Genomic DNA, 26,296 nt, shown 5'->3' with positions numbered 1-26,296 from the left:
TCTTCTAAAAAGCTGTGAAATACTCAGATTCTTGCAGGTATGAGCTGCAAAACATTTTAGAAAGGGAGTCCACGTAAATAAAAGGATAAAAGCAGTCCTTGAATGAAGTGGGGCTACAGCCAAGTGAAATATGCTCCCAATTACTGCGATGGCTGTAGAGGCCTAATAAAGTGAACGTCTCTACAAGACGCTGCACTATAATGGAGCCGGGCTAATTTGCTTTGACTGATGAATTTTCGTCTCCCGTCGCGCTGGGTTGAATAATTATGAAATTTATCACAAGACATAGCGACTCATTAAGGATTAGCGAGCTTTCATTAGGGTGATGTTGTTCGAGGGCTGTGGCTGTTCTGATCAGCATAATTATGGGCCCTACAGAGGGAGGGCATGCAGGCAATGTGTCTTTTGTGTGTGTGGTCAAGAGGACATGAAAAAAAGTGCACCTATAAAGCACTCTATGACTCATAATAAAAATGCTTCTGATAATATCTCACTATTTAATTTAATTCTGATCAACCTTGGGTAGTCCTGCTTGTGACCAACTCTTGTATGAGGGTGGAAAAAAGTTGTAAAAATGCTACAGTAAAAACCTTTGGATAAATGTGGGTAACTTTACCTCATAAGGTGAACAATTGTAAATAACATCAAATAATATTAAAACATTGTCAAATTTATGGTTCTTGCAAGTAAAAACTATGAATTATTATATCATTTACAGTGGAAAAAAAGGTAAAAAGACATTTACATTAGTCTCTGTGTGACAGATGATGTCATTATATTTTTTATTTTTTTATCATATTTTGTTATCAGTACTTTACATTAGGGTGTTTATATTTTGTTAACATTTAGTTAATGATTATTGTGTTATTTTAGTGTCATGCATGTTACCCTGATGGTGTCTTTATGTGTATGACCCTGCACGCCATCTATATATTGTATGAGACTTGGCCATATTTTATAGTCTGGCTATCACCAGACCAAGCTCAATTTAAAATTGAACATTGGTCTGGAGAGTTTGCTAATGTATGTATTTCCTACTGCACAAGAGGCGTGATCAACGAGCATTAGTCACGCAATTGGATAGTCCTTCAACCAATCAGATCAACGATCCGGGTGACGTACTTTGCAGAGCAATTGGTGCGTTCAAGTCATGTCGGAAAGATCGTATTTATGAGCAGAACCGACATAAACGCCACCACAATGTCGTAAATACCAGTGGGAAGCTCGTAATTTTCTTTAAGCTCTGATCAGTACGAGTTGGGGCCGTGTCAGTCAGAAACATGGCGAAATACCACAATACTTTTTTATTAATTTTTCAGTGACATTATCAGGCTTTTCTATTTACAAAGAAGTAAGCTGATTCCCAGCAAAAAAAATACGATAGCACGATAGCATTACAATATAAAAATGAAATATGTAACAATACATTTTTACAATGGCTTCATAAATTAATTAAAAAACATAAAAAAACAACAACATGCAACTAATGCACATTCTTTGCTCTCCATTTTTTAGAAGCAGAAGTGTTGTTATTTTGTGTAATTAATTTAGAGAAGGTACACCGCCGTCATACTCCGACGAAAGTGACTTGAACACACCTACCATCGTACACACGACTTCCCACCTCGTAAATACGAACTTCCCAGGAGGACTTGAACGCACCAAATGAGAAAACTCCAGACAGGCTTACTGTGTGTCTCAATCAGCTCCCTAGTTCAGTAGTCAAGGCACTGATCAGGGAATCAGCCACATTCACTTTCATGATATACTGATTCACGACCTAGGGAACTAGGGAGCTGACTGAGACGCAGGGTTTGTTTGTATTAGTTTGTAGCATTGATCCACGGTTTGCAGAAGCAGCAATGGCATCGAGCGATTTTTGCAGGTTGTGCAAAAAAAAAACATGAAAGTGATCGGTATTTACACCCACTCGAGCAATTTGTTTGCTAACTAAAGAAGTCATTCAGCATCGTCGAGAGTTTAAAAGGCGACTCTGATACTGTTCTGGTTCAGTGTAAATGAACGACGAATAAAGCCGTCCTAAACTACGTCATTGTCATGACAACCAAAAAGAATTCCAGTCAGCTCAGGCGGCGCGAGATTCAAGAAGCAGGGAGACGAAACATATAGAGCAAATAATAAAAATATTGTCTACCATCAAGGGGCATTGATGTAAAAGAGTCCTGTACTCACATCGTGAAGCAAACCACCAAAATAACAGCAGAGAATCATTGTGTGTCATTAATCGCTGTTTGTAAACTTCCTATGAAGAGACTGTCGGATCAACGCTCTGCTACATTTCTCTCAGATAAGGTAAATGTTTAACACAATCGGCGTCACTGTGATTGTGCATTGTTATATTGAAGTGACGGGTAGATAAGATAGAGTTTGAAAGCTGCTTGTTGTCACTTCTCTATCGTCATCGTGTTATACCCGCCAATAGCGAGCAAGGTGGATAAGCCAGTCTGTGATTGGTTCCCGCAAAAGTGTAACAGTGCAGCAGAAATGAATGCATGGGTTTCCAAACTGAGTTGCCGTGCGAAATCAAATCGCTGGCAGATCAGGCTGGGTTTACCCAGACTACATATTTTATGCACAGGCCATTTATGATAAACTCTGATTCATGATGTTTTTTTTTATTTTCTATTAGACCACCTGTATTATTGTGTTTATCAGTACATTTTAGGGTAAAAAGTTCAAGTAGCTCGATATATTAACGGTCACCATGATTTTGCCAAATAAGACATATTCCTGGATCAACAAATTTTGTTGATCCTGGAACAACATTCCTGTCTGAAAATTTAGTCCTAACCCTACCCATAACTTATCCCTAAAATCAGAGGGAAATGATTTGTGTAGAAGCACCTAACCCTGCTTGTAAGCCTAAACTTGACAAACTATAAACTGTAAACCTCAAATCTGATTGGTTGATTGGAATGTTTTTCCAAGATGTTGATCCAGGAACTTGTTGTACTTTGTGAAATCACATTCACCGTATATTAACTTTATATTACTTAATGAAATACAAGGTTATTTGTTGTAAATTATTCAGTCACCAATATGCCATCCTGTAGGAAATGTCATCACATTTTTAAGGCGATTGGCTGCCAACCAGTTGCTTTTTTTTTTCTTTTTTTAATGTAAATGTAAATGTAATGTAATGTAAATTTAGTTTTACCTCATATGAAATTCAAATCTGCAATGGCACTCTTGTCAATTAAACTTAGGGTATGTATGTTTACGTGACAACTATGTATTAAAAACGGAGAAGTTTTTCCTTTGCTTTTTTCTTGTTCAGAATTCTGTCAGGACCACTTTCATCAAATAGGATTGATAATGCATAGAGTTTGTATTGGCGGTATGGTTCTGTTCTGGTCAAGAACTCCCTGCGCATCCATGCAGCCTAGCATGGATAAGAGCAGGGAGAGCAGCAATAACCTCCCTAGGGTAAACAGAACAGGACCGACATATGCAGATATCATTAAACGTCATGATTTAACATGTACACAAATTTCAAGAATTAGTTTGATTCAGGGGAATAATAAGGCCAATCCTGACTGAGGAGAGGAGGAGCTGGGGATGGAGGAGGGTAATTAGCTCCTGAGAAATGTAATAGCTGCTGATAATACTGAGCTTATATATGGATGCTGTGATAGGCGTCGTATTCCTATAAGTAGATGTAAGTCAGCTGATGCGAGCTTGACTGAATGACCTGCCAGAACTGACGCTAATGCTGGATGACAATGTTGCCAAAACAATCCCTGTTAACAAGGATCCGTGAAAACGACTAAAATGCTGTTTTATGCTGCCAGGCCAGTAGTTGTCGATGTCACTTTGTAAAGAAACACTATGCGCCCACATGTAATATACACGCACATGACATCACCGTTTTAACAAATTCACATTTTTGTAGTTGTTGTATTTTGTAGAGACAATAACGGTAGCCTATCTCTTTCAAAAACATGTACTTTTTAACCATTTTTAAAAAGTTTGCATTTTCAGGCCCCCAAAATGCTGTTGTCGTGTAAACGAACGGCCAAAACGCATAAAAAGTTTTCCATATTTAGCTGAAAATGGTGTCGTGTAAACAGCCCCCCGTGTACCATATCCTTTTCACAGTTTCACCAGGCTTCACCGTCTCACACACCCAACGCTCACTCTCACCGAATACTGATCACCTGCACCGGCTCCCCATTAGCACGCCAATCAGCACTCCATTAGCCCTGCATAAAAGCACACACCTTGCACTCAGTCATTATCTGGTCTCATCAATGGACAACGGACTACCCGCTTTACTTACCCTAAGATTGTCCTATAGCGATACTTCAACGTACAGTACTTCTTGTGATTTTTCCAGTGATCTCCTTGTGAATCCTCTCCTACACTCTCTTTGTGATCTCCCCACGTGTTCCTGTAAGTTTGCCAGTCAACCTGAATACTCGTGCTCTGCCATCAACGAGGTCTTCACCCTGTAACACAACAAAACCTCTATTATCATACCATCAACCATCCAGAACCTGCCATACTCACCTGATTATATTTCCTGCACCTATGTTAATATTAAAGGTGCTAAAGAGGATCTTTTCGTCGACTGAGAAACCAAAGACTGTTATTGAGTTTTTGAAATGAGCGCATGCGTAAGAACAACTCCCCCTCCTTTCGAGGGAACGCCTCCCAAAACTCCTGCACGAGTATTGGAACACGAGTGTTTACCACCGGCATTCGCTGTGTCGTGTTAGTGGATTCATTATGTCGGACTCACCGCAGGTAACTCATAATCTGCAGTTGTTACTCCTGTCTCCGGACAAAAACATTGCATGCGGCGCCTGTGGAGTGTGGAAAGTTACTGGAGCGCGCAGCCGCGCTTGTCTCTCACAAGGAACGTCATGGCAGTGATTGACAAGCCAGAGGGCCAATCCGCACACGTCTCTCACAAGGAACGTAAGGGCAGTGATTGACAAGCCAGAGGGCCAATCGTTTACGCGATGATCGCGTAAACGATTGGCTGATGTTTTTAAGGCCCTACCTCGTGCACAGATGATGTATATTAATATTATTCCTTTCAGTGCACTTAATAAATAATCTTTAATCAGTTAATAAAGACAGTTTCAAGTAATATTGCAAAAATGTATAAAACAAAACATCCTCTTTAGCACCTTTAAGAACACTGTTGTGGTTTAAAACTAACATCTGTCTCTGATATTCTCTGACAAATCTAGCAGAATACAGTAGCGTTTTATTTATACCATTTAAAACAAGGAAAATATGTTGGAGCTCTGACCTGGCAGTTAGCAACACATGTTGAACTGTTGTGCTCATATGGGAGATGTAGATTTGAGTCCAGCTGGCCTTCCTGTCTGTTCAAATAAAACAAAACAAAAAACATACACACTACATTACAAATCTGCCATAAGTATGTGTTTCTCCATTACATCAGCTACCCATGACTGGAAATTAAGACACAGTGGGCATCTTACAGCCAGTTTCCCAGATATGATTGTATAATAGTTTTAGTCTAATCTACTAAATGTGTTGTGAGTAGCCAATTATCCAATTGCTTGCGTGAGGACACAGTTTTATCATTGTTTACAACAATGTAATTACAAAAAAAGCTTTGCCAAATAAATTAAAGAGATTAACATATTAGGACCTCTAATTGCATTTAAATGACATGCATAATGTATAAATGTTCACCAAAGATGGAGAGCTGAATTCTTGATGAAGTTTCCTAAACGTTTAGCTACACAAATGCTCCCCAATTAATTCTGCTGGGCCTGTTTCTCGAGTCCATGCGGTATTTGTTAAGGAATTATCGATTTATATTTAATTAAGCTCACTTACTTGCTCGTTGCTGACACAAGATTGATCAAAGCAGTCAATAACAGCATATTAAAGAAATGACTTTGAGATTTTTTTCTCCATCTTTATGACTGTATAGAACAAACAATCTGTCTTGAAATATGCAATTCGATATTTCTCAGTGTCACGCCACCCATCTAGGTGCTGCAGGCATGTTCCACTCACCTGGGTAAAGTACACTCGCCAGGCTCGTAATGGAAAATGGAGAAGGGTTAGCAACACATAGATGATATGAGACCTCAGGAACCATTGAATTCACATTTGAAAAACTATTTCTAGCCAGTTGACTTTTCATTTCATTTGACCATAGATCAGCCCTCAATGAAGGGCAGTTTGCTGATTGGAAACTCCACGCTACAATGCTAAATTCACTGAAAAGTATCAATTTTCAACCACTACCCTGCAACATTTTATAAAAGGCATTTGTATTTACAAATCAATAATCCATTATCTCTGTATTAATGCAAGGCCTTGACCCGGACACAGCTACATTGTGACTGCTGTGAGTGTGGGAATGTTGTCTTAGAATGGGGATAACACAGTGTTCCGTCCTATTCCCGTTCCTGTATCATACCTGAATCATATCATGTTGTGTTTTTATGGATCTAAAATGTCTTAAAGGCCTTTTCAGCCTTTTTCCATTGCTGCGTGATGGAGAGCCACTCAGTTTAACAGCATAATGATGCAATATCATGAGGGGTAAATTTCTTATTTGAAATGAAGCATCACGGTGAATACTCTATATCTCTTACCGGCTTCAATTGGTTTCCCCCAGAGGACACAAACTTCATTATGAGCTCTTTCTCTCCCTCCGTGGGGATATTGATACTTTATACCATCTCTCTCCCTCTCTCTCTCTGCTGTGTAAATAGCACCGTTGCTCTATGCCCGTGTGTTTCTTTTCCATTTGCGCTGTTTGTAATCACAACATAGATGCTGAGGATATGCTATAGGACATCGGGAGATCAGAAAAAGGGGCTTGGTGTTGCTCTTTTTTCATGGGATCCCCTAAGCACCCCTTCCTCATTATTGTGTGTGACTATCATATTGCAAAAGGAGAAGAGAAAGAAGTATTTTTTTCTTGGCCATTTGTGAAAAGCTCATTAAAACAGCCCAAGAACAAACAAAGCTTTTCCTCCGAGGCCCCCATTCAGAGTCATCCCATAATTTCCCACTAGTTTTAATAGTTGAGATAAATTAATTATTCCTTCGTGGAAAATACATTCTTTGCCATCTTTGGCTCATTGTTCTTGTTGGAGAGAATTGAGCCCAATCCTGTGAGAAATAGAGTTGCCTTTCCTGCAGGGAAATCAAACTGCTCTCTGCAATCAGGCAGGACCAACGACAATTAAACCATTAGTATCTGGTATAGGAGACTCTTTACACAATGTACATCTTACTAATGAATCCAGAGGCAACTCATAATTACACAGTTTTGTCTCGTAAAGATTAGCTGCCCAGCGAAACTCTGTAGAACATCACAGAACGTTTCACTTCCTACTTCTTCAGGCTGGGGCATTGAACAAAGACAGTTCCTAGAGTGACAACTGAAAATCAATTGGAAACTATTATTCAAAAATGAATGATATCTTTATAACGCTGCAGAGCAGTCATTTTTTCATTAATTGAATGTGTTCATGTCTTCATGACAGAGCACAATAATGCATAAGATGGCATTTCTTTTATACATGGCAAGTTAATGTGCACTTGAAAGGAAACATTAAAGAAATTCAGTTTCACTGAGGCCTTTTTGCAGAAGAAGCTATTTGCATGGTTACAGGTTATTTATTTGTGAAATGACAAACATTTAATCACTTTTTTTTCCTTTTTTTTTTCAGGAACGTGAGCAATGAACAACCCTGCATGAGCAATTACCATAGCAAATAATTAATCTCTGAGAATACAGCCTACGGACTATATGAACAGCCATTTCTCTCATTTGCTTTAGTTGAAGAGTATTGTGGATGTTGGTGTTTCTAAATCTCTTATGAATATTTTTGTGACTAGTCAGCATCATCAGTGAATTAAATTAATGATTTAATAGATTATTTTCAGATTTTATTCAGGTTATGTGCATCAAGCCTTTTTGACTCTCAGTAAAATAATAATAATAACAATAATTATAATAATAATAAATCTATTACTAACAAAACCTTTATTGTAGTTCTTCTTTGAACCAGTGGATGGCGCCACTGTAATAAGGAACATAAACAAGACCTTGGCTGATAGTATACTGAATTTTCACCTTGTCCATGCAACCAAATGGACTTTTGTGCAGTTTGCATTCAGATAGAAAACTGTTTCTTTCATATGGGAAAACATGAACACTGGAAAAGTTAGCAAGTGCAGCAAACAGCAAAACCTCTTATTATATGAACAGAAAAATAGTCTGACTTTGCAGGAGACATATATAAATAGAATACTCTATACTGCTTGTTTATAATTTTTATATGCACAGCTTGAGCCATTTAAATCAGTGGTTTTCAATCTCAGGCTCCCCACTGTCAGTCATATTTCAATGTATACATAGCCTATATGATTATTTTTCTTGTATAACAAAAGCTTGTTTCAAACTTTTTAAATAACAAACACAAGGGCTCTCTGTACATTACAAATAATTATTGATGCTCAATATTCATCTCAAAATTTCTTTTTTTTTAAAGAAAACTAAATACATATCATATACCCTAAGTAAAAAATATGTTATGTGAATACTGCAGAAGTTATCCAGATGCAGAATTTGTTTCTGCAGACATTCATCATAACTTAAACTACTCAATAGCATATAACTGTTTAAATGAAATAAAACATGAGTAAATAAAGTGAAAAAAGTGCATTTGCCAATAAAAACATTTTAGTTATGTTAACAATTGACAATGGTTGTAATGTGATAAGCTATGAAAAGTTCTTGCTTTTGTGAAATTATTTCAATATAACTATTTCTTTTTTAATAATTGTACGTGTTTAAGAGTCCCTTTGAAGTTTACTGAGGCCCCCTAGTGGGTCCCGACCATCCCGCTTGAGAACCAGTGCCCTATCCAACCCCAAAAAGCAGACAGAGCCCACTCAACCGCAATCTTTCCTCCTTTGAACAGTGTGTGTCTAAGTCAATCTCGACTTCTCCTGATTGGCTGAACTTGTCATTCCGCTTGAATGGAGTGCGTTCTGATTGGCTGCAGGCTGATTGACGTCATCATGTGAGATGAGGTTTACTCTGGGCTTTTTTCTGTCACTGACACATGTAGAGCACAAGCGACAAGCAACGGCGAGACATCAGCGCGAGAGGACAGTTGCAAACAGAGGCGTTCGCTTCATCTATGGAAATAACTGAAGACATTCCCGAACGCTCGTTTAACAAAACAGCCGCTAATCTTTCCAGTGATAACCAGAACATTTGAAAAAAGGTGACGGCAACAGTGGAAATACAATCTGAAAACTCCATTTCCTTGACTCTTTCACGGCAGTGAGAAGTATTCATGCACGCGCTCCGTGTGTGAGTTTTTTGGACTGTTCGCGTTAATTTTATTGTCTACAGAGAAAACAGACTGCTGTACATTTCTCACCAACCATTCAATCATTACATTTCAAAGAGGTAAGTACAGTACTCTACAACAATTCATGTTTTGTTTTATGAATAATAGTAAATTCATAATGTCGCGAGAGGGAGACACATTTGTTATGGAGCGACACAATGTTGCAGATTAGTATTAGAACGTATACATTTGTAAGCATAAAAAATGTCATTTTTTTTTTTTTTGAACTTTTTTTCTTTTTTTGCGCTATTTGTGTTGCATGTCACACGCGTAACAAATATAACTAGAGATTGTAATGTAGTGTAGTGGACATGAACGTTGCTCTTGTGTGTTTACTCATATAAAGACCAGACATTTAGATATAAGCTCGATGGAAATTCCACGCGTTTCGAGTTTATAATATCATATTAATGCATAAGAAGTGCGCGCGTGCTGTACACATGATCAACAACATGCTCCATAACATAAGTGCAGTTCTGCATCTTTTGCTGTGCCTTGCGCATTGTAAAAGCAGCAGCTGTATTTAGGCTCCAGCACTGCGATCTGTATTACTGGCCATGGGTTGCTGATCTGTTTTATATTTCTGCACATCCCCTCGCTTAAATTGCCTGTCCGTGTAATTACTCGAGTTTGCCCATTTGACTTAAAAGCCACCCCCTCCCTCTCTTCAAATCTCCCCTCTTCCCTCTTACTGGGAATGAAACTTGACGATGGTCCGATCTTATTTATCTGGGGGAGTCACTTTCGGTCTCTGATTCATCTCCCTTTAGATTTAATCAGCACTAAGGTATTGCTTGTCCCTAAGAGCCTCCACTAATGGGGTTACTGAATGCCTCTCTCCCTCTCTCAGTGCAATGTTTTCTACCCCCCGCCTCTCTCTTCTCCTCTAATTACCTTTCAACAAAGATTTGGCTTACAGCCTTCCACGAATATATCTTAAATTTTAATCTTTCCCACTTCGGTCCAGCGGTCCTCCTTATGAAACCTGGGAAAGATTAAAATTTCAGATGTATTAGTGGAAGGATGGAGCAGAAGTGCACGCATGCGGTACTGATGGATCAACAGACCAAAGTACAGAACTGCAATCATAAATGAGGATTCGTTGTTAATGTGATTTCTGTCAGAGGCGGATATTTCTGTAGGCCGGCATTAACTGATTCTTGCATATGCTGAATGATCCAACATACTGGGGGTAATTTCACGCGGCAGTGACCAGTCCCCAAAGCGAACGCTGCTGAATGTTCTTCATGATGTTGGCTGGAAATCCGTCATCTGATAACCTTAGTGAAAGCGAGTGGAATATGTCGACCTCTGAATGGATCATACAACTTCAAGGGTTCCCCAATTAACTGCTCCAGTTCTTGGCCACAGTAGCACTTGGGTTTCTCTCTCTCTCTCTCTCTCACTCACACACACACACACACACACACACACATACACACACATGAAGGTTCAGGTAAATGTAGTTTAAAAGCAATGTAGACAACCTAACAAAAGCCAGCGCCTCTTTAATTGTTCCAGCGACTTTAATGTTATCAGCGAACAGACATTTATCACAAATGGACCAAAGAGCTGACTTCAGCACTTAGATAAAGATCAAGGACAGCCTGCCACTTAAAACAATTCTCAGACTTGCTTGCAGGCATTGTATGCATTTCAATTATTTCAAAAGAGCTTTTAGGAAGCGTGCCTCTGAAAACATGCAGTGTTGTGGGTCACTGTTCAGGCTCCAGGTGTTTTAGATATTGCAATGACAAAACTTCTGTCAGAAACTGACAGTCATGAGTGACTTTGCAAGATATATGGATTTAAGTAATGCTGATGGTATCTGAATACTTTTTTTGGTGTATTTTTTAAAAATGGTTTATAGTTAAATATTTTTTGTAGGAAAGAAAATTGTGCAGAAAAGCTTTGAAGAAAAAAAAAAAGTTTTTTTTTTCTTTCTTTATTATTTTCATGATATCCTATAGCCACACATATTTAAAAACTCTTGACTGACTACTCTGCTCTAACCATGTCTCCTTTCTCTCTCTTTATGTTTCTGCAGACACAATGGTGAACCCTGGAGGAAGTGCCCAGCCCCCACCTGTTGGAGCGGGATCTCTGTCGTGGAAGCGCTGCGCGGGCTGTGGGGGAAAGATTGCCGATCGCTTTCTCCTGTATGCCATGGACAGTTATTGGCACAGCCGTTGTCTGAAATGCTCCTGCTGCCAGGCACAGCTCGGAGAGATCGGCACATCCTGCTACACCAAGAGTGGCATGATCCTATGTAGAAACGACTACATCAGGTTAGACACATTTATTATTGAAGTCCCAATCACAACCACATTCATGTGTTTGAAGACCGGGTCAGCACTGAGGTCTTTTTGTGTTCATAAAGGGCATTCTCTCAAGTTTCTTCAGATTTCTGATGCGCTTGTGAAATTAATTTTAAACGGTAATGTGTTCTGATCTTTTGAGGATAGCTTAGTTTTGCTCGGCTGCTTTTTCATGGTCTTTGAAGCCAAACTTCAGATAGTTCATACATCTGGACATTATGACAGTCCAGCGACCACATGAAATGACATTAGGCATGTAATGATTAGATGAAGTGATGGTTGTCAAGAAAAAAAGATATTAAGGAAAAAGTTACAAGCCATCAAGCTTCTCACGGAGCAGAGCGTATTTTCCATTGAGAACATGTGTCTCAGATTGTGCCGTCAGCGGCCCTCGTTAAAGCGCGCTGGTTAAACCCTCAACGGGACACTCTTAAAAAAGAGGTCAAGCCACTGACATGTTGACAGAGCAGAAGACGAAGGAGATTCTTTCTCCAGAACATCTGCAAGTCTGTGGCTCTCGCCATATTTCATCCTTAAGCAAAAGGAGCTGCGCTGCTTGGGCCGTGTGTGTGTTTGCTTTACGAGATGCTAGAAAACTCCATTGGTAAGGCAGAGCTGACCTTCGACTCTGCAGGAATTTAAAAGAGTTTTCACATCCTCTCTGCCATGTTTTGTTGATCACAAAGAGACCATTTAATTAGCAAAAAGACCCTTTTTAAATATTTATGCAAGTAAGTCTGACACCCAAAGCGGTGGCTGGGTGACGGCCCGGCAGTCTCACTCAGCTGATGTGGATGGCCTGATTTGACAGGCTGATCCTTCAACACTGTGACCTCTGCAAGGGCAAAGTGAAAACCCTAAGAGAACTTCTCACATTGAGAAGTTTGAAGCCTTCCTGGATTATTTCTTTGGTTTTGAAGAGTGGAAAAACAGTGTGAGTGACTTTGATAATGGAATGCCTATAATTTTTCTTATTAAAACAGGAAGGCCAATTTAAAAGTTAATTCTTAAAATGAAGTATCCATGATATATTCCCACCAGAAAGAGTGTTTTTTGGCAGAAGTACAGTCATTAGTGAGTATTTACCTTGGCATGCGCTTCGCCCTGGATAATTCAGCGAAGCCTCGCACTGACACTGCTGCCTGCAGGCTGGAACAACAGGTGTCAACCAGAGCAAACCTGAGACGACCAGTCCAAATGTGAAGAGTGCCTTCACTCTTTCCACTCCACCTGATCTGAAGGGATCAAGTCTACAAGACTCGCTGCTAGAATCGGGCCTGTGAGCCTAATTAAAACGAGCAGGGAGGGAAAAGTAGCTACACCTTTCTCCTTGTAATGAGAGCGCGTCGGGCGGGAGAACGGAGCTAAAACGCAGCTCGCGCGAGCCTGTGATCTGAGGAGAGATAAGAGAGAGGGGAAAAATAACATCTGACAGTGAGTCCACACAATTAAAAGCTTTAATTAGAGTCCCCCTCCATTTTCCTTTAGTCCTGATGGGTTTTATCTAATGAGATCTAGTGCCTGGCTCCTATCCGCTTCCAATGACGTGTCCGAAATGAATGAGAGCCACATTGCAAACAAAACATTTAATTAACCAAATTGGCTTTTGAGAGAGCTGGAGAGCAAGAGAGAGAGAGAGAGAGAGCGAGAGAGAAGAGGGGATTATTGCGAAGGCCAGTCCCCTTAGGGGATTTTAAAGGGGCCTCCCTTATTTTTGTAATGGATTATTAAATTGCCCTTGCTGTGTAAATAATGAAGTTACATATCCAGAATTATATTAATACCACTGATGCAAAAAGGCTTAGCGATTGATTGGTATGGCGCGAGTGAAAACGCATCCCATTTTCCCTAATGGCAGATGGGGGGGGAAATGACATGGGATGATAGGCTTCTGATACCACTCAGCTCGAGGCCACCAATGCCAAGCACAAGGGCAACCGGCGTGAGTTGTAGATTTCAGCAGTTTTAGCCCCAGAGAAGCAGGAGGGACTCGTTTGAAATCATGTTGTCCTTAAGCCATGGCTGATATTTGCGTGAGCTGGAGAGAACAGAGAGAGAGAGAGAGAATTAATTTGGGGAGTGAGCAATCATGTGACCGTTAGGTTGGGGGGGAAAACGCTGTCCTTTTAATTGAATAGAGCCAGGTAATTAAATGGCACTTTTCCAATAGAACGTGCTAGGTAAATCTAATAGTTGGTTATTTAATATCACTTTGAAGTCTGCCCACTCAAGCACTATGACAGCACGGGAGCATGTGAACTATTAAGCCAGGAAATACTTGGATCTCAGAAATTAATTAAATCGCATGCAATTTAGGGGAAACGTTTATCTTGATTTGTCATAACAGAATTAATTCAAGGCCTTCAATCCACTTGGGACTAGATCTGTTACTCTGAATTAACCGAGTGTCATTTGGCTGCTTTCAGCCCCCTCCGCCCGCTCTCTTTGCCGTGAAATCTCCTCCTACCCTACCCTTCCACCCCACCCACCTTCTCTCTGTCTCTCTCTCACCCTCTCTCCCTAATGTAACATTGCCATTATGCAAAGCCCTGCTTAAGTATCAATATGGCCCGGTGCTTTTAAGGTGCTTTGGCTGCTAATGTTGAGAGGCATTTTTATAATGGACTGTGTTGCAGAAATCATTGTTGTACCAACTTACATCACTCCACTCAAAAGGTTCCGCTTAAGAGGCCGAGCTTCTGCCAGATGGCCCAGAACAGCCCTGCTAGGTTGTATTTTACCTCACAGTTGGTATCCAAATTAAATCCTCTAGACATCGCCTATGGAGCGCAGACAGATTTCTTGTCTTGCTTTCGTAATGAAAGACAGTCGTAGATTGTAGCCCTTCTTTATTCCGCCTGCTCCAAGACTGAGCAAGTCAATAAATCAGCATTCCGCGATGTTTCGCTGACAAAATCCTCCTCCTCTGATTGATCAAGGACCTGAATACCTAGAAAGTGAGAAAACAACAAAGGAGAGGCTGATTTGAGGAGAAGGAAGCCAAAACTGGTGGTGTCATTGCAATTAAAGAGTCCCTTGGCTTTAATTATGGTGACCCGTGATATCGCTCCCCTATGTTCCCCTCGTCAGCACCAGAGTTCAATGGAGAAAGAGACCATTAGAGGTGAGGAGCAGACTGATAGCAACTTAATTGAGCACCTAAAGCCTTCAGGCCTTTAAATCAAATGCTATCAGCAGCCATTCCCTGCTCAAATAATTAACCTGCTACGTTACGTATAGAGCAGCAAGAAAATAAAAAGGTTGCCTGGAGATTCTTTACGGTTTTTCTCTCAAAGACAATGGGGCAATTAAAAGGAGCGCACACTCTGAGCCCGGATCCTAAATAATGCGTACTTGTAAGCGTATTTAGGTGCGAACGCTCTGGGATTGTCGAATCAAGCACACGTCGCGGCTCGGCAGATTGCTTTCTCAAGGCCGGGGGAAGATGTCATTTTACAGGTGAATCAAACTGCAGCGTTTAAAGACCTTCCCCCCTGACATTTGCCTAGCATGACTGGCCCATCGACGCCATTGAAGCCATGCTGTTGTCACAAGCCTACAGCTAATTACGTTTGAAATTGAGTTTTGATTGAGCTGCTCCAATCGATGCCACAGCCAAATTTGTTTTCCCCTCCCCCCCACCCTCACTCTACAACCGGCGCTGTAGAGAAACTTAAAGCTTCACTAGCTCGTCGTGTAGTGCCCTTAATAAACGGCACATGCATATGCAAAACGTCATAGATTACAGCTGTTTCAATGTCGGAATGCATACATGTGTGTCGTGAATGCTATATCGGCTTCTACACAAAGCACATTATCGGTTTATGAGTTGAAAGTATTTTGATGGGCGAAATCATCCTTGAATCTGTAACCGTGTACACGTGGAACATGCTCGCGACGTTTTCTTCATCCCTTTCCTCTCTATCCTTTTTTGGCCTTTCCCCATTTCTCTCCCTCTATCCTTTTAACAGTCTCTTTCTTTCTTGCTTCCTTCCTCATATTTCCCTCCCTCTCTCTCTCTCTCTCTCTCTCTCTGGAGCTTGTCAGATGCTGTGGTCTTATTTGATTGCATAGGAAAAGTGCAGTGATAGAGCAAACAGCCAGTGAGATATGATGACAAATGGGTCCAGATCCCAGTAAATTACTTTCTGCTCAAATCGAAATTTCATTCAGTTTGTTGCTCGGCAAGATGAAGTAATCTAAATTGTGGACTCAGAAGGCAGATAGAAAGGAAGCAGGAGCAAGCATTTCATTATCAAGAGACTGAGAGAGAGAGAGAGAGAGAGAGAGGGAAGGTTAGAGACGAAAGAGATGAGCAGAAGCAAATCTAAAGTGTTGACACCATGATTGAAAAGGTTAACCCATGCACATTATATATCAACCCGGGTAGCCGAGGGTTTCTAATGGAAAGGCGGCGGTGACTGAGCACTCGCTTGAGTCCTAATGGCAAAAGCGCTGTGTCTCTGCCTAGATGTACAATCAAATATTCTTAGGCCCTGATTGCTTATGTTCTAGGTTATTATTAGGTTGCAAAAAATGAACACCAAAGGTAATACTTAGTCCCAGTGGCAGAGGCTTTTGGAGGACAGGATGCAGGATTTTTTCATTTGGTTTGCTGATATTACTATGATTTTATTTTTCCTACATCAGAATATTGAAGATGTAATTTGTTCTGCGTGTGTGTTTGAGAGAGAGGGAGAAAAGAGGCCTGGGTACAAGATTGAAATGATTTAACCTGTTCTTGCAAGGATTTCATTGTTACAGTAAAACAAGGCCAAACAGGTTAACAAACCTCTTTGATGCACACAGAAGTATTCATTAGTGTTGATGTGTTAATAAGGAGCATGTGTTATGCATCTCCTGTGTGTTTTATTTCAAATATCAGTCAACAGTAATTTGATGTTTTTTTCATATACTCGCCCTAAATGTTGTTCTAAATATGACCCATATGACTTTCAACTGTGGAACACAAAAGGAAGTTTTGAAAAATGCTCACGCTGCTCTCTTCCATACAATGAAACTAGATGGCGTCTACAGCTGTCAATCTCGAAATAAGGACAAAAAAAAAAAAAAATACTATAAAGCATTTTAGTCAAGTCAAGTCACCTTTATTTATAGCCCTTTTTACAATTACAGATTATAAAGTAACTCACAATACACTACCGTTCAAAAGTTTGAGGTCTGTATTATTTTTTATTTTTTTTTATAAATTAATACTTTCAGCGAATACTTTCATAAAAAATGTGACTAATGACAATTGTCATATATATATATATATATATATATATATAAAAATTGAAACACTTAAAAATACAACTTAGGATTTTAAAAATGTATTGATAAATGTGACTATTAATAAATGCTGCAGATTTATATTGTTCACTTGTATGCACTTCACTTGTGGCAGTAATGTTTGTCTTTCTCCACGTAATTACCTTTTTTCTCTTAATGAATACATTTTTTCTTAGTTAATCATTTTTTATTTTTGTTCATGAAATTTTATGCCACTTTTCACTGATGGTAATTTCTGTCATGCTATAACATTCACAGTGTTTTGATTTAGGTTTAGCCTAAAACAGATTCAGTCTTACATTTTTCTCTCTTGTTTCGACAATGCTGACATGTCTGTTTCTTTTCACAGGTTATTTGGGAACAGCGGGGCGTGCAGCGCATGTGGTCAGTCCATCCCAGCCAGTGAACTGGTTATGAGGGCACAGGGAAACGTGTACCATCTCAAGGTAATCTTTAAGTGACCACTGCTGCTCTAAAATTAAATGCTCCATTGCACTACAGAATCCTTTCACAACTCCATAGTGTCTGTGTTTCAATGATTGTTTCATGGTGTTCTATATAAAGAGGTTTTTTTAGCCTATTATTGATACCAAAATTATTGTATTTTAGTCAGTATTTTTAGCAGTATCAAGTGCCCATCTAGAATCTTAAGAAGAGATAATGAGAAATTAATACAATTAATTAGATAATGATTTAACCTTTCCTGAGATTGATCAGAGATCTAATGCAGGTAATGTGCTGAGGATTGTGGGTAATGGAGTCTTTTCCTTTTATTTTCTCCTGCAGTGTTTCACATGTTCCACCTGCCGGAACCGACTGGTCCCTGGTGACCGGTTTCACTACATCAACGGCAGCTTGTTCTGCGAACACGACAGACCCACAGCACTCATCAACGGCCATTTGAGTTCACTGCAGACTAACCCTCTACTGCCTGACCAGAAAGTGAGAGCTGCTATCTTTCTGCTATCAAAGTGTCCCACTTAGATTCCTCTCAGGTTCAGGACCATATATGTAGACTCGTATTCAAACACCATTCAGTCAGTCACTTATCACAATTATTGCTTCTTATTTCATTTTATTTACATATTATAGTTTTAAGGAACAGGAAGTTAAATGGCAGCATTTATAATGCTGAGCTCCTAACCCATAGTCAGGTCAGCCAGTAATTCATCCTGGCTGAAAGCTTTATCACAATTATTGTTAACTTGCTGAAGTGAGATCACAGCAAACGCAAGCTTTTTAGTTACAGGACAGGTGAAAATGATAACCCTGACACATTCGTATTCAATACTGATTATGTATATTTGCAGTGTTCCACAAGATGTAAAACATGTAAAATCCTGTTGACACAAATATTAATTTAACAGACAACATCACTTTGCTCCTTAAAGAAACAACAAACGGTGTGTTTTCCTTTCCTAGGTTTGGTTTTACAACAAGACTTAAAATAAGACAAAAGCTAGCTGGCGTCAAACATTCTGTCCCATTTTCCCCGTCTGTGTTTTAAACTCCACAGTTCTGTCTGAATATTTGCTCCTCCGACGCTGCACAGCAAGCTTTAAATAAACAAAAACAGACGCCAAGCAGGCAAATTATTTACCTAATTCCACTTCTCGCCTTTGGGACCGTCTGCAATAAGACTTCATTGTGTAGTCAGCCACCAGCCGATTGTATCACTCGGCAGCACTGAAAATAACGGCTCAGTGACACATAATCAGTATTGATATGGAGACAACAGGGATGTGGGGGCTCGTACGGGAGAGATCGGACAGTTGTCGAGTCTCCTAGTGAACATTTATTTCACCTTCAACAGGAAAAAAATAGTTTGAGGAGAGCTGTAGCGAGCAGGGAAAGAGCTCCATTAAGCTCAGTGTTCTGTGTAGAGGCCTTTTAAGGCATCGTCACTTTTACAAATTAGCTCCAAGAGCATCTTGAGTTTCAAATTGAAAGCCTTTGCATTATCAAGCTTAATTTTAAATGTCTGTTTAAGCCCCCATCCTTCCATTCCTTCTCCTTCCTCTTCCCTGCTCTCGCTCGGCGGCTGCCACTGTGTAAATATGAGGCCTCATTGTTTATTTATGTGCCGACATCAATTGTAGTGAAAACAGCTGAATTATTAATGCTAAAATGCAATCTGAATATTGGCCTCGCTGCTTTAATTATAGCGGAGAGAGAGTTCTTAAATACACCCAGATGCCCCTCTTCACCAGCAGGAATAGAGAAGGTCCACATGTCCTTAGGAGATACTTAAACAGTCGTGTTTTCGTTTGGTACAGATAGATTTGAATCATTATTAAGAAACTTAGCTTAGCCGTTCACCGCTGCAGTGAAGATACACTGTAATTTATGATATTGCTGTGCATATTCTCTGCTCAAATTTAGCAGTTTGTGTAATTCTCCTGCTTCTCCAAACCCATAGAAATGAGCTGAGAACCGAAACAAGCCAGTACAGAATAGCACACGCACGTGCGAGAGAGAACCGAATGAACGCTTCCCTAGACAGATAGGAGGCCTCGTCCGGCAGCCATTGTTTTTATTATGTGCAATTTCATGGTGACATAATTGGTGCTGTCTGTGTCCACGGCTGAGGACATTTGATGCTCATTTATTAAGTAGCTCCCTGGCTTCTCCCTAATCTCTTTGTTCAGGACAGACAAATTACCTTTCTCATGCTGAGCCTGAACCCAGGGGATCCAAACCTTCACAGCCTCCGTCTCTTTAATTAGCCCTCCAATGTGGGGTGGCGTGGGGGGCTTGCAATTACTATTACAGTAGCCTGAAACCCCTTAGTAACTTGAGGTAAGACGGGAAAAGCAAATTGCCCCCCTAGAATGTTTAAAAAACAAAAGAAAAGGAGAATGTTAGGGGGGACAAAGTTTGCCATGACTGTCTGTGAAAGCAGAACCCTGGCACTTAGATATCGGGATAATTGTCTCAGCTGCGCAAGAACTTAGCACTCTAGGGACTGTGGCACATCATTGTTAAAAATGAGACAAAAAGAGACTAACTTTACAATATGCACTTAAAATGCAGAGGAAATAGGGCAGCAGATGGATTTAAAAGCCTTACTGATCAATAAGTTAAGCAGGGGGGCTTTAGCAGAGCTGGCGGTCTTCATTTGACAAAAGAAATGGAGTATGTTCTTTAAGAGGACATGCAGTTTTTATGACTCTATTGAAAGCTATTTTATATAATTTCAGACAAGTTGTAAGACTGATTATGTCATTTTAAAAAAGAAATATAGATATTTTTTGAAAATTTAATTTAATTTTCCAAACTTGCTGACCATTGTTTTACAGCAAAATAATCAATGCTATCTCACGACCAATTCATACGTATTTTACGAGGTGGCTAATTCGTACAAATTCGTACGACCTTACGAATTTCTACAATTTGTCTGAACCCCAGTGACGGGTAGGTTTAGGGGCGGTGCTAGGGGTAGGTCATTTCAAATGAATTTGGCAACTCGTAAAATACGTACGATTTAGTAAAACATTACTATTCGTACGAGTGAGGCCGTACGAATTAGCCACCTCGTAAAATACATACGAATTGCCTTGAGATCGGGTAAAAATAATCATTTACTTAATTTAGGTCAGTGACATGACCAACATTGAAAAAAGCAAAACTAAATAAATAAACCCAGGAAATGATATCATAGAGAGGACCCATGCATACCTTCATTACTATGTGTCAAGGACAATAAGTCTCTTAAAATATCAGATAATTTGACATTTTATGACATGGCAAGTGAGAATATATTTTTATTATATTAAGGTTGGTAAAATAAACTAAAAAAAAATAATTATATATATATATATATATATATATATATATATAATTTTTTTTTTTTTTTTTTTAGAAAATTATTATTTATTATTATTAATAGACACAAATGTATTCAAGGTATATAGGAAAATAGTGTAAAAATGAATACATTTCTAAGAGCTTGGCACTTTTTCCGTTTCCTTTTTTTCTTTGACAAAATGTGTCATTGACCCATTTAATGGTTGTAATTTCCTCAGATTTTTTTTTCCCCCCGTTTAAGTGTGTCTAACAGGTCTCTTACTCTCTCTCTCTTTGTCCTTCAGGTGTGTTAGGACGTAGGCGTTGCTCAAAGCAGGATGTGTGCCTTCATTTCAGCCCCTCGCTCATTGTCACAAAAGACCTTTTGGATTGGACCCCATCCCACTCCTTTCCTCAAAGCTCCGCTACTTTGAACCAGAGCTCCAAACTCAGGCTTGAGCTCCACCTTGACCTGCAATAGCCAGAGTCTCCCCTTTCACAGCCCTTTACTCCAAACTCCTGAATCATGGATGGAAAATACCCATGAGGCGGAATACTGAGGACTCCATGAACTGACCCAGGCGAGACCTCTGATCCTGAGGGACTCAAAGACTGACACACAGAGAGAGAGACCAGCCGGAGGATGTTGTTTTTGGGTAAAAAGAGACAGAAGGGTGAAATTAAAATGACAAATGAAGCTGATCCACTGCAGCGTTTTTTGAATCTGCTTTCATAACACTTGTTTGAAAATTTAGTGGGGGAATACTGACTTTGTTTTTTCCTTTATATTTTTGTCCTACCTTGTCTATTCTCCTTTTCTTCACAACATGGTATCTTCTCTTTCTATATTTTAGATGTTGTAAAGGGAATGTGTTTCATTTCGGATGATATAAAAATCCTGAAGACTGGGTTCAAAGAAGTATCCGTGGCTTTTTTGTGGAAATCAAATCATGAACACTCTTGGTGTATTTGTAAAACTACCATGTACAGTATGTATGCATGTAAATGTTTTTGTCCCATTGTGGCTACCGTACATACTACACAGCAGCTAACCCTGTTCCCTTTCCCTCAACCCGAAATCACGCAACAAACAAAAAATGAAGCTCATAGCTGTCAACCTATAAATGCAGAATGAGAGAGAAATCTATTTGTGATATTTTCAGAGACATTTGCTCCAATATGGTGTATTTAATTAATAAAAAAAAATGAGATTAAAAACATCCCTTTTTTAATCCTATTTAAATCTTTCACTGCATTTCTGTGTCTTCATATGAAATCTGGCTGGCAGCCGAAGTGAAAGTCCTCATGTGAAAAGTTTGTTTTTATGCTCAATGAAGTATGTGTATTTACATTGGGTTAGTTCTAAATCTCTCACAGGTGTTCTTGTCACTCAGTCACTCAATATGAATTATGTACAGTATCTGAAAGAACACTCTCTACATCCAGTTTTCCATCAGGAGACCAAAGGATTTGTATGATTGCAGTAATTCATCTTGCTGAGTTTCTCCTGAGAACGGTGCTCATTAGCAAAACTATGCTTTTTGTTTATGAGCCTCCCTGAATGCGGCGCCATCGTGGACCATCTATCCATCCTTTAATTGTCTATCCGTGTTCTTATGCCGTAATTATGAATGCAGATGACGGGGTGGCTAATTGAACACGGATAAACATGTATACTTTCTTCTCTTTTCATACGAACATGCTATTCATTCCACGGTCCTTCTAGCGAATGAGGACGGGGGGTGGAAATGCCCCTTTGAAGATTCAATTACCGCAGGGGGAGAGAAAGGTGTTGCAGCTTTTTGGGCCCGGACTGAATGGGCTATTTGCAGAACAAATCGGCGTTTGAAGCTGTTGCTCGACTTAATGGGTATGAAGAGGGTCTGATTTGCATTCCCAGAATGCCCTGTTATAATCCGCACTCAGTTGTCAGACAGGTGGACAGGGAGCATGGTGACAATCTTTCATCATATCCATAATTTTTATAGCACTTTATTACAGCTTGTGGCAAGTTCTGAAACATATATCTTAATTAAATCAGAAAGAATATTTTGTTTAGCTCATACATTTAAAAATTAAAGTTCCAAAAGGGGGTCTCACAAGGATGCCATTTTGGGTTCCCCAAAAAAAAATTCAGTGAACAAGTTTTTTTTTTTTTTTTTTACCTTCTACTAACAATAAGTAACTTTGCAACTACACGTCAACTAACTAAGAGTGTTAGTAGACTGTTGTGTTAGGGTTTCTGTTAGTAGAATAAGTTGATGTGTACTTGCAAAGTTACTTGTCAGAAGAATGTGATTAAGCAGACAGTCTACTAATACTCTAATGAGAGTTAGTTGACATGTAGTTGCAAAGTTGTTTATAGTCAGTAGAATGTATAAAGTGGACCATTGAATAAAGTTACGCATTTTATAGTCTAAAGAAACTTTTTGCACTATAAATATCCTTTTTTGCAATGGAAAGTTTACATGGATGTTAAAGGTTCTTCATGGAACCATTGATGCCAATAAAGAACCTTTATTATTAAATGTGTAGTTGAGGAGATGTATAGGGATGTGAGGGAATATATACTTCTTGGAAAATGTCTGCCAATTTTAAAACATCTGTTGCTCAAACCGTGTTGAGGGAGATGTTTAAGAACACATTGTGAGAGCACAAAACATCTCAATGCACCATGTACAGTTATTTTGTGGAAATACACTTTGCTTTTATTAAAGCAACATGGAAAGTGGTCATAACAGGTGTAAGAGTTTGCCTTTTTTTCTCAGTGCATCAGGAATTCAAATTAGCCAGTCTAAATACACAGCCATCTCCTAAGTGCTTTAGCAGAGTTTGCCTCAGTTGTAAAACTCGAGGAATGTCTTTTGGTCTCTTTTGTAGGGAGAATCAAGCTAAAGTACATTTAAGTAACTCTCAACAAAATGATTCCAGAGGAAAATCATATAGAGCTCCAAATGCTTGTTGTGTGTGTGTGTGTGTGTGTGTGTGTGTGAGAGTAGAAAAGATGCGGCTTCGTTGCAAAACCATAACAGTTGTCCACTGATCGGTACAAATGCTCATCTAACCTTCTAGTTTAAGAGTGTCCTCTAGTTATTTTTACCATATGGTGCCGGTATAATGTGTAACGGATACAGGATCTCTAAAATACTTTTATGAGCAACAGGTGATTGTAGTCCAACAACAGTTGGTGTTGGACAACAGCTCTTCTAATTTCAGCAGAAGTAACAGTTGTGATAATAATTACATTGGTCATGATGATTATAACATATTGTCATTATTTTCAAGTTATATTTAGACACACTTTAATGTCAGTATACTGTGCATAACATAGCTTAGATACTTGAAAGCAGCTAGCTTGTTTCACTGGAACAAAGGTCAGACTCACATCTGTTCAAGTAATTTAGTGTTTTAACTGCAAACACGAGGGCCATGTATGTGACAATTATCTGCTAATGTTAAAGCAATTACCGGAGTAAATTGATCCTAATAAATGGAAATGAATTCAAGATTTCTCCAGCATTCATGTTTTACTAATTAAAATGTTCTCACGTGAAAGGGCTTTGATTTGAAATTGCATATATATATATACATATATATATATATGTGTGTGTGTGTGTGTGTGTTTGTGTGTGTAAACGGTTAGTTTCTGTCCTTGATTCTGATTGGTAAAAATGTACCCAACGGTTCTGTGTATCACTACACAACACCCTTAGCAACCACTCTTAGCAACGTAAACTGTATGTTCCAAATTGATATTGTTCATTGAAGCTAACTGTATTATGTAGAAGAGTGTTGTGAGAAAAAGATTGAGTGAGCGAGTTTATTACCTGCATTTTCCATAATTATGTTCATAATAAAAAATATGTTTAAATGTCTGATGTATTATCTTGTCCTTTTAACAGTTAAGGTCTTTTCCCGTGACTGACAGCTCTAGTCAAAGCATCTGTCAGTTCCGTCTTATTCCAACAATTCAGACTTTTCAATATAAAAGTCTTCACTACTGACTGACACACTCATAAATACAGTCTTTGCTGCCATCTAATGGCGTAATAATGTAACTTCTGTTGCTGTTCACGGTCAGGGACTATTTTTTTTACGGCGGAAGGAAGGCTTTAGTGAAAGTTTACTTCATGAAAGTTGCATTGCTACATATTTTTGGCTTTAATATTTGTATTGTGTGGTAACCATTTTATAAAAGCAATAAGGTACTCAAAGCTAGTGCTGTAATCGTAAATAAGTTACAGCTGAAGGGGTTGTAGGCACTCCGCTCCACGCTGTGCCTAACAATGCCCTTCAGCTGTGACTTATTCACAGTACAGCACAGCGTCCTGTACCATATTGCTTACATATTACACGGCTCTGTGGAATACTTGATTCTGATTGGTCAATCGTGTTGTCCAGCGATAACAACCGCTGAAAACAGATAACACAGGCTCATCCGGGCTACTGAAGTCAGCTACTCTATATGCTTACTAGGAAGGTCATTTTTTTTCCCTAATAAAATTAAATATTAAAACTCAGTCAAATCAATATTTTGTGTACAGTTATTTAATTATCACTGTCATCCAGTATCGTGGACTCGCTCTCTCCAGCTGCTGCCATTTTGCGACTGTTGTTTTGTACAGGTACGATTTTAAAACATTTTCATCTCAGATCAATATCTCATATCCCCTTAATTATTTATGTGGTGAAATTCCGTTTAATAAGTGGTATGACTGTACTGTATCCCTTAAATGTTAAAGTTAGTTTGAACTTTCTGTGCTAGCAACTGCGCTCTCCGTGGAAGCTTTGCGTTTAAAGAGCTAATAAAACATTTGGACTCAGATCAATATTTTGTGTCTAATTATTTACTTATGTGGCATGTAGCCGTTTAATAAGCGGGATAATGTACGTCCAGCCAGTTGTTATCTCAGAATATTTCACCTTCAGGCTGATACTAAACAGCACTGCCTCGTGTCGGGGTCCTGATCACCCTGTCGAGGTTTATTCTGAGATAACAACCAACTGGATGTACATTATCCCTTATATATAATATTTTAGCCCTGCCTTTATAGCTGTACTTAATTTTGTGTTTACAACAGTAATTCTGTACAGAATATATACAATTTAATACAAAGCAATTAATATGTTTATAGGTTTATATTTAATATGTTTTATTTTATCTTTAGCTCTGCCTTTATTGCTGTACTGACAGTATGGTATGAATGAACAATGTTAACATGAAACATTAATGTTTTCCACTCCCAGAGCAAAACTCGATGAATGGAAGATAGTGAGCGACATATTTCAAAAACGTCATTTCTCCACTCATAATCCATATGTCAGATGTGGCTTTGATGTGGGGCAGAAGAAAGCGAGTTAATGGAGCTAAGCCACCACAATGGAGCCACACAAATGGCTTTTCTGCTCAGGGAGAAACAGGTCATACAAAGCTTCCCTTTGATTCAAAATGTGTGTTATGTCGAAGAGAGACTAGTGAAGAGATAAATAGTTTAATCAGCATTTAAA

General features: G+C 39.1%; 1 protein-coding gene across 1 annotated transcript; it reads left to right on the top strand.

Annotated features, from left to right (window-relative positions):
• Positions 1-9,111: 9,111 nt before the first annotated feature.
• Positions 9,112-21,986, top strand: lmo4b (LIM domain only 4b). The gene is made up of 5 exons (XM_067373623.1): positions 9,112-9,451; positions 11,440-11,680; positions 17,352-17,448; positions 17,789-17,944; positions 21,094-21,986. Exons 2-5 carry the CDS (start codon positions 11,445-11,447, stop codon positions 21,100-21,102), a joined length of 498 nt encoding a protein of 165 aa, XP_067229724.1. The 5' UTR covers positions 9,112-9,451; positions 11,440-11,444; the 3' UTR covers positions 21,103-21,986.
• The last annotated feature ends 4,310 nt before the right edge of the window (positions 21,987-26,296 follow it).

The sequence above is a fragment of the Chanodichthys erythropterus genome, chromosome 21 (genome assembly GCF_024489055.1).
Source record: "Chanodichthys erythropterus isolate Z2021 chromosome 21, ASM2448905v1, whole genome shotgun sequence".
NCBI classification, from domain to species: Eukaryota; Metazoa; Chordata; class Actinopteri; order Cypriniformes; family Xenocyprididae; genus Chanodichthys; species Chanodichthys erythropterus.
The sequence above is the reverse complement of the archived record's forward strand: the minus strand, read 5'-3'. Positions and strand labels throughout refer to the sequence as shown.

What these genes read in the sequence shown, in the direction of transcription:
- lmo4b (XM_067373623.1), top strand. Translation starts at nt 11,445, where the DNA reads ATGGTGAACCCTGGAGGAAGTGCCCAGCCCCCACCTGTTGGAGCGGGA. An exon ending in TGTAGAAACGACTACATCAG is followed by an intron (nt 11,681 to 17,351) that starts GTTAGACACATT and finishes TTCTTTTCACAG; the next exon opens with GTTATTTGGGAACAGCGGGG. An exon ending in GAAACGTGTACCATCTCAAG is followed by an intron (nt 17,449 to 17,788) that starts GTAATCTTTAAG and finishes TTTCTCCTGCAG; the next exon opens with TGTTTCACATGTTCCACCTG.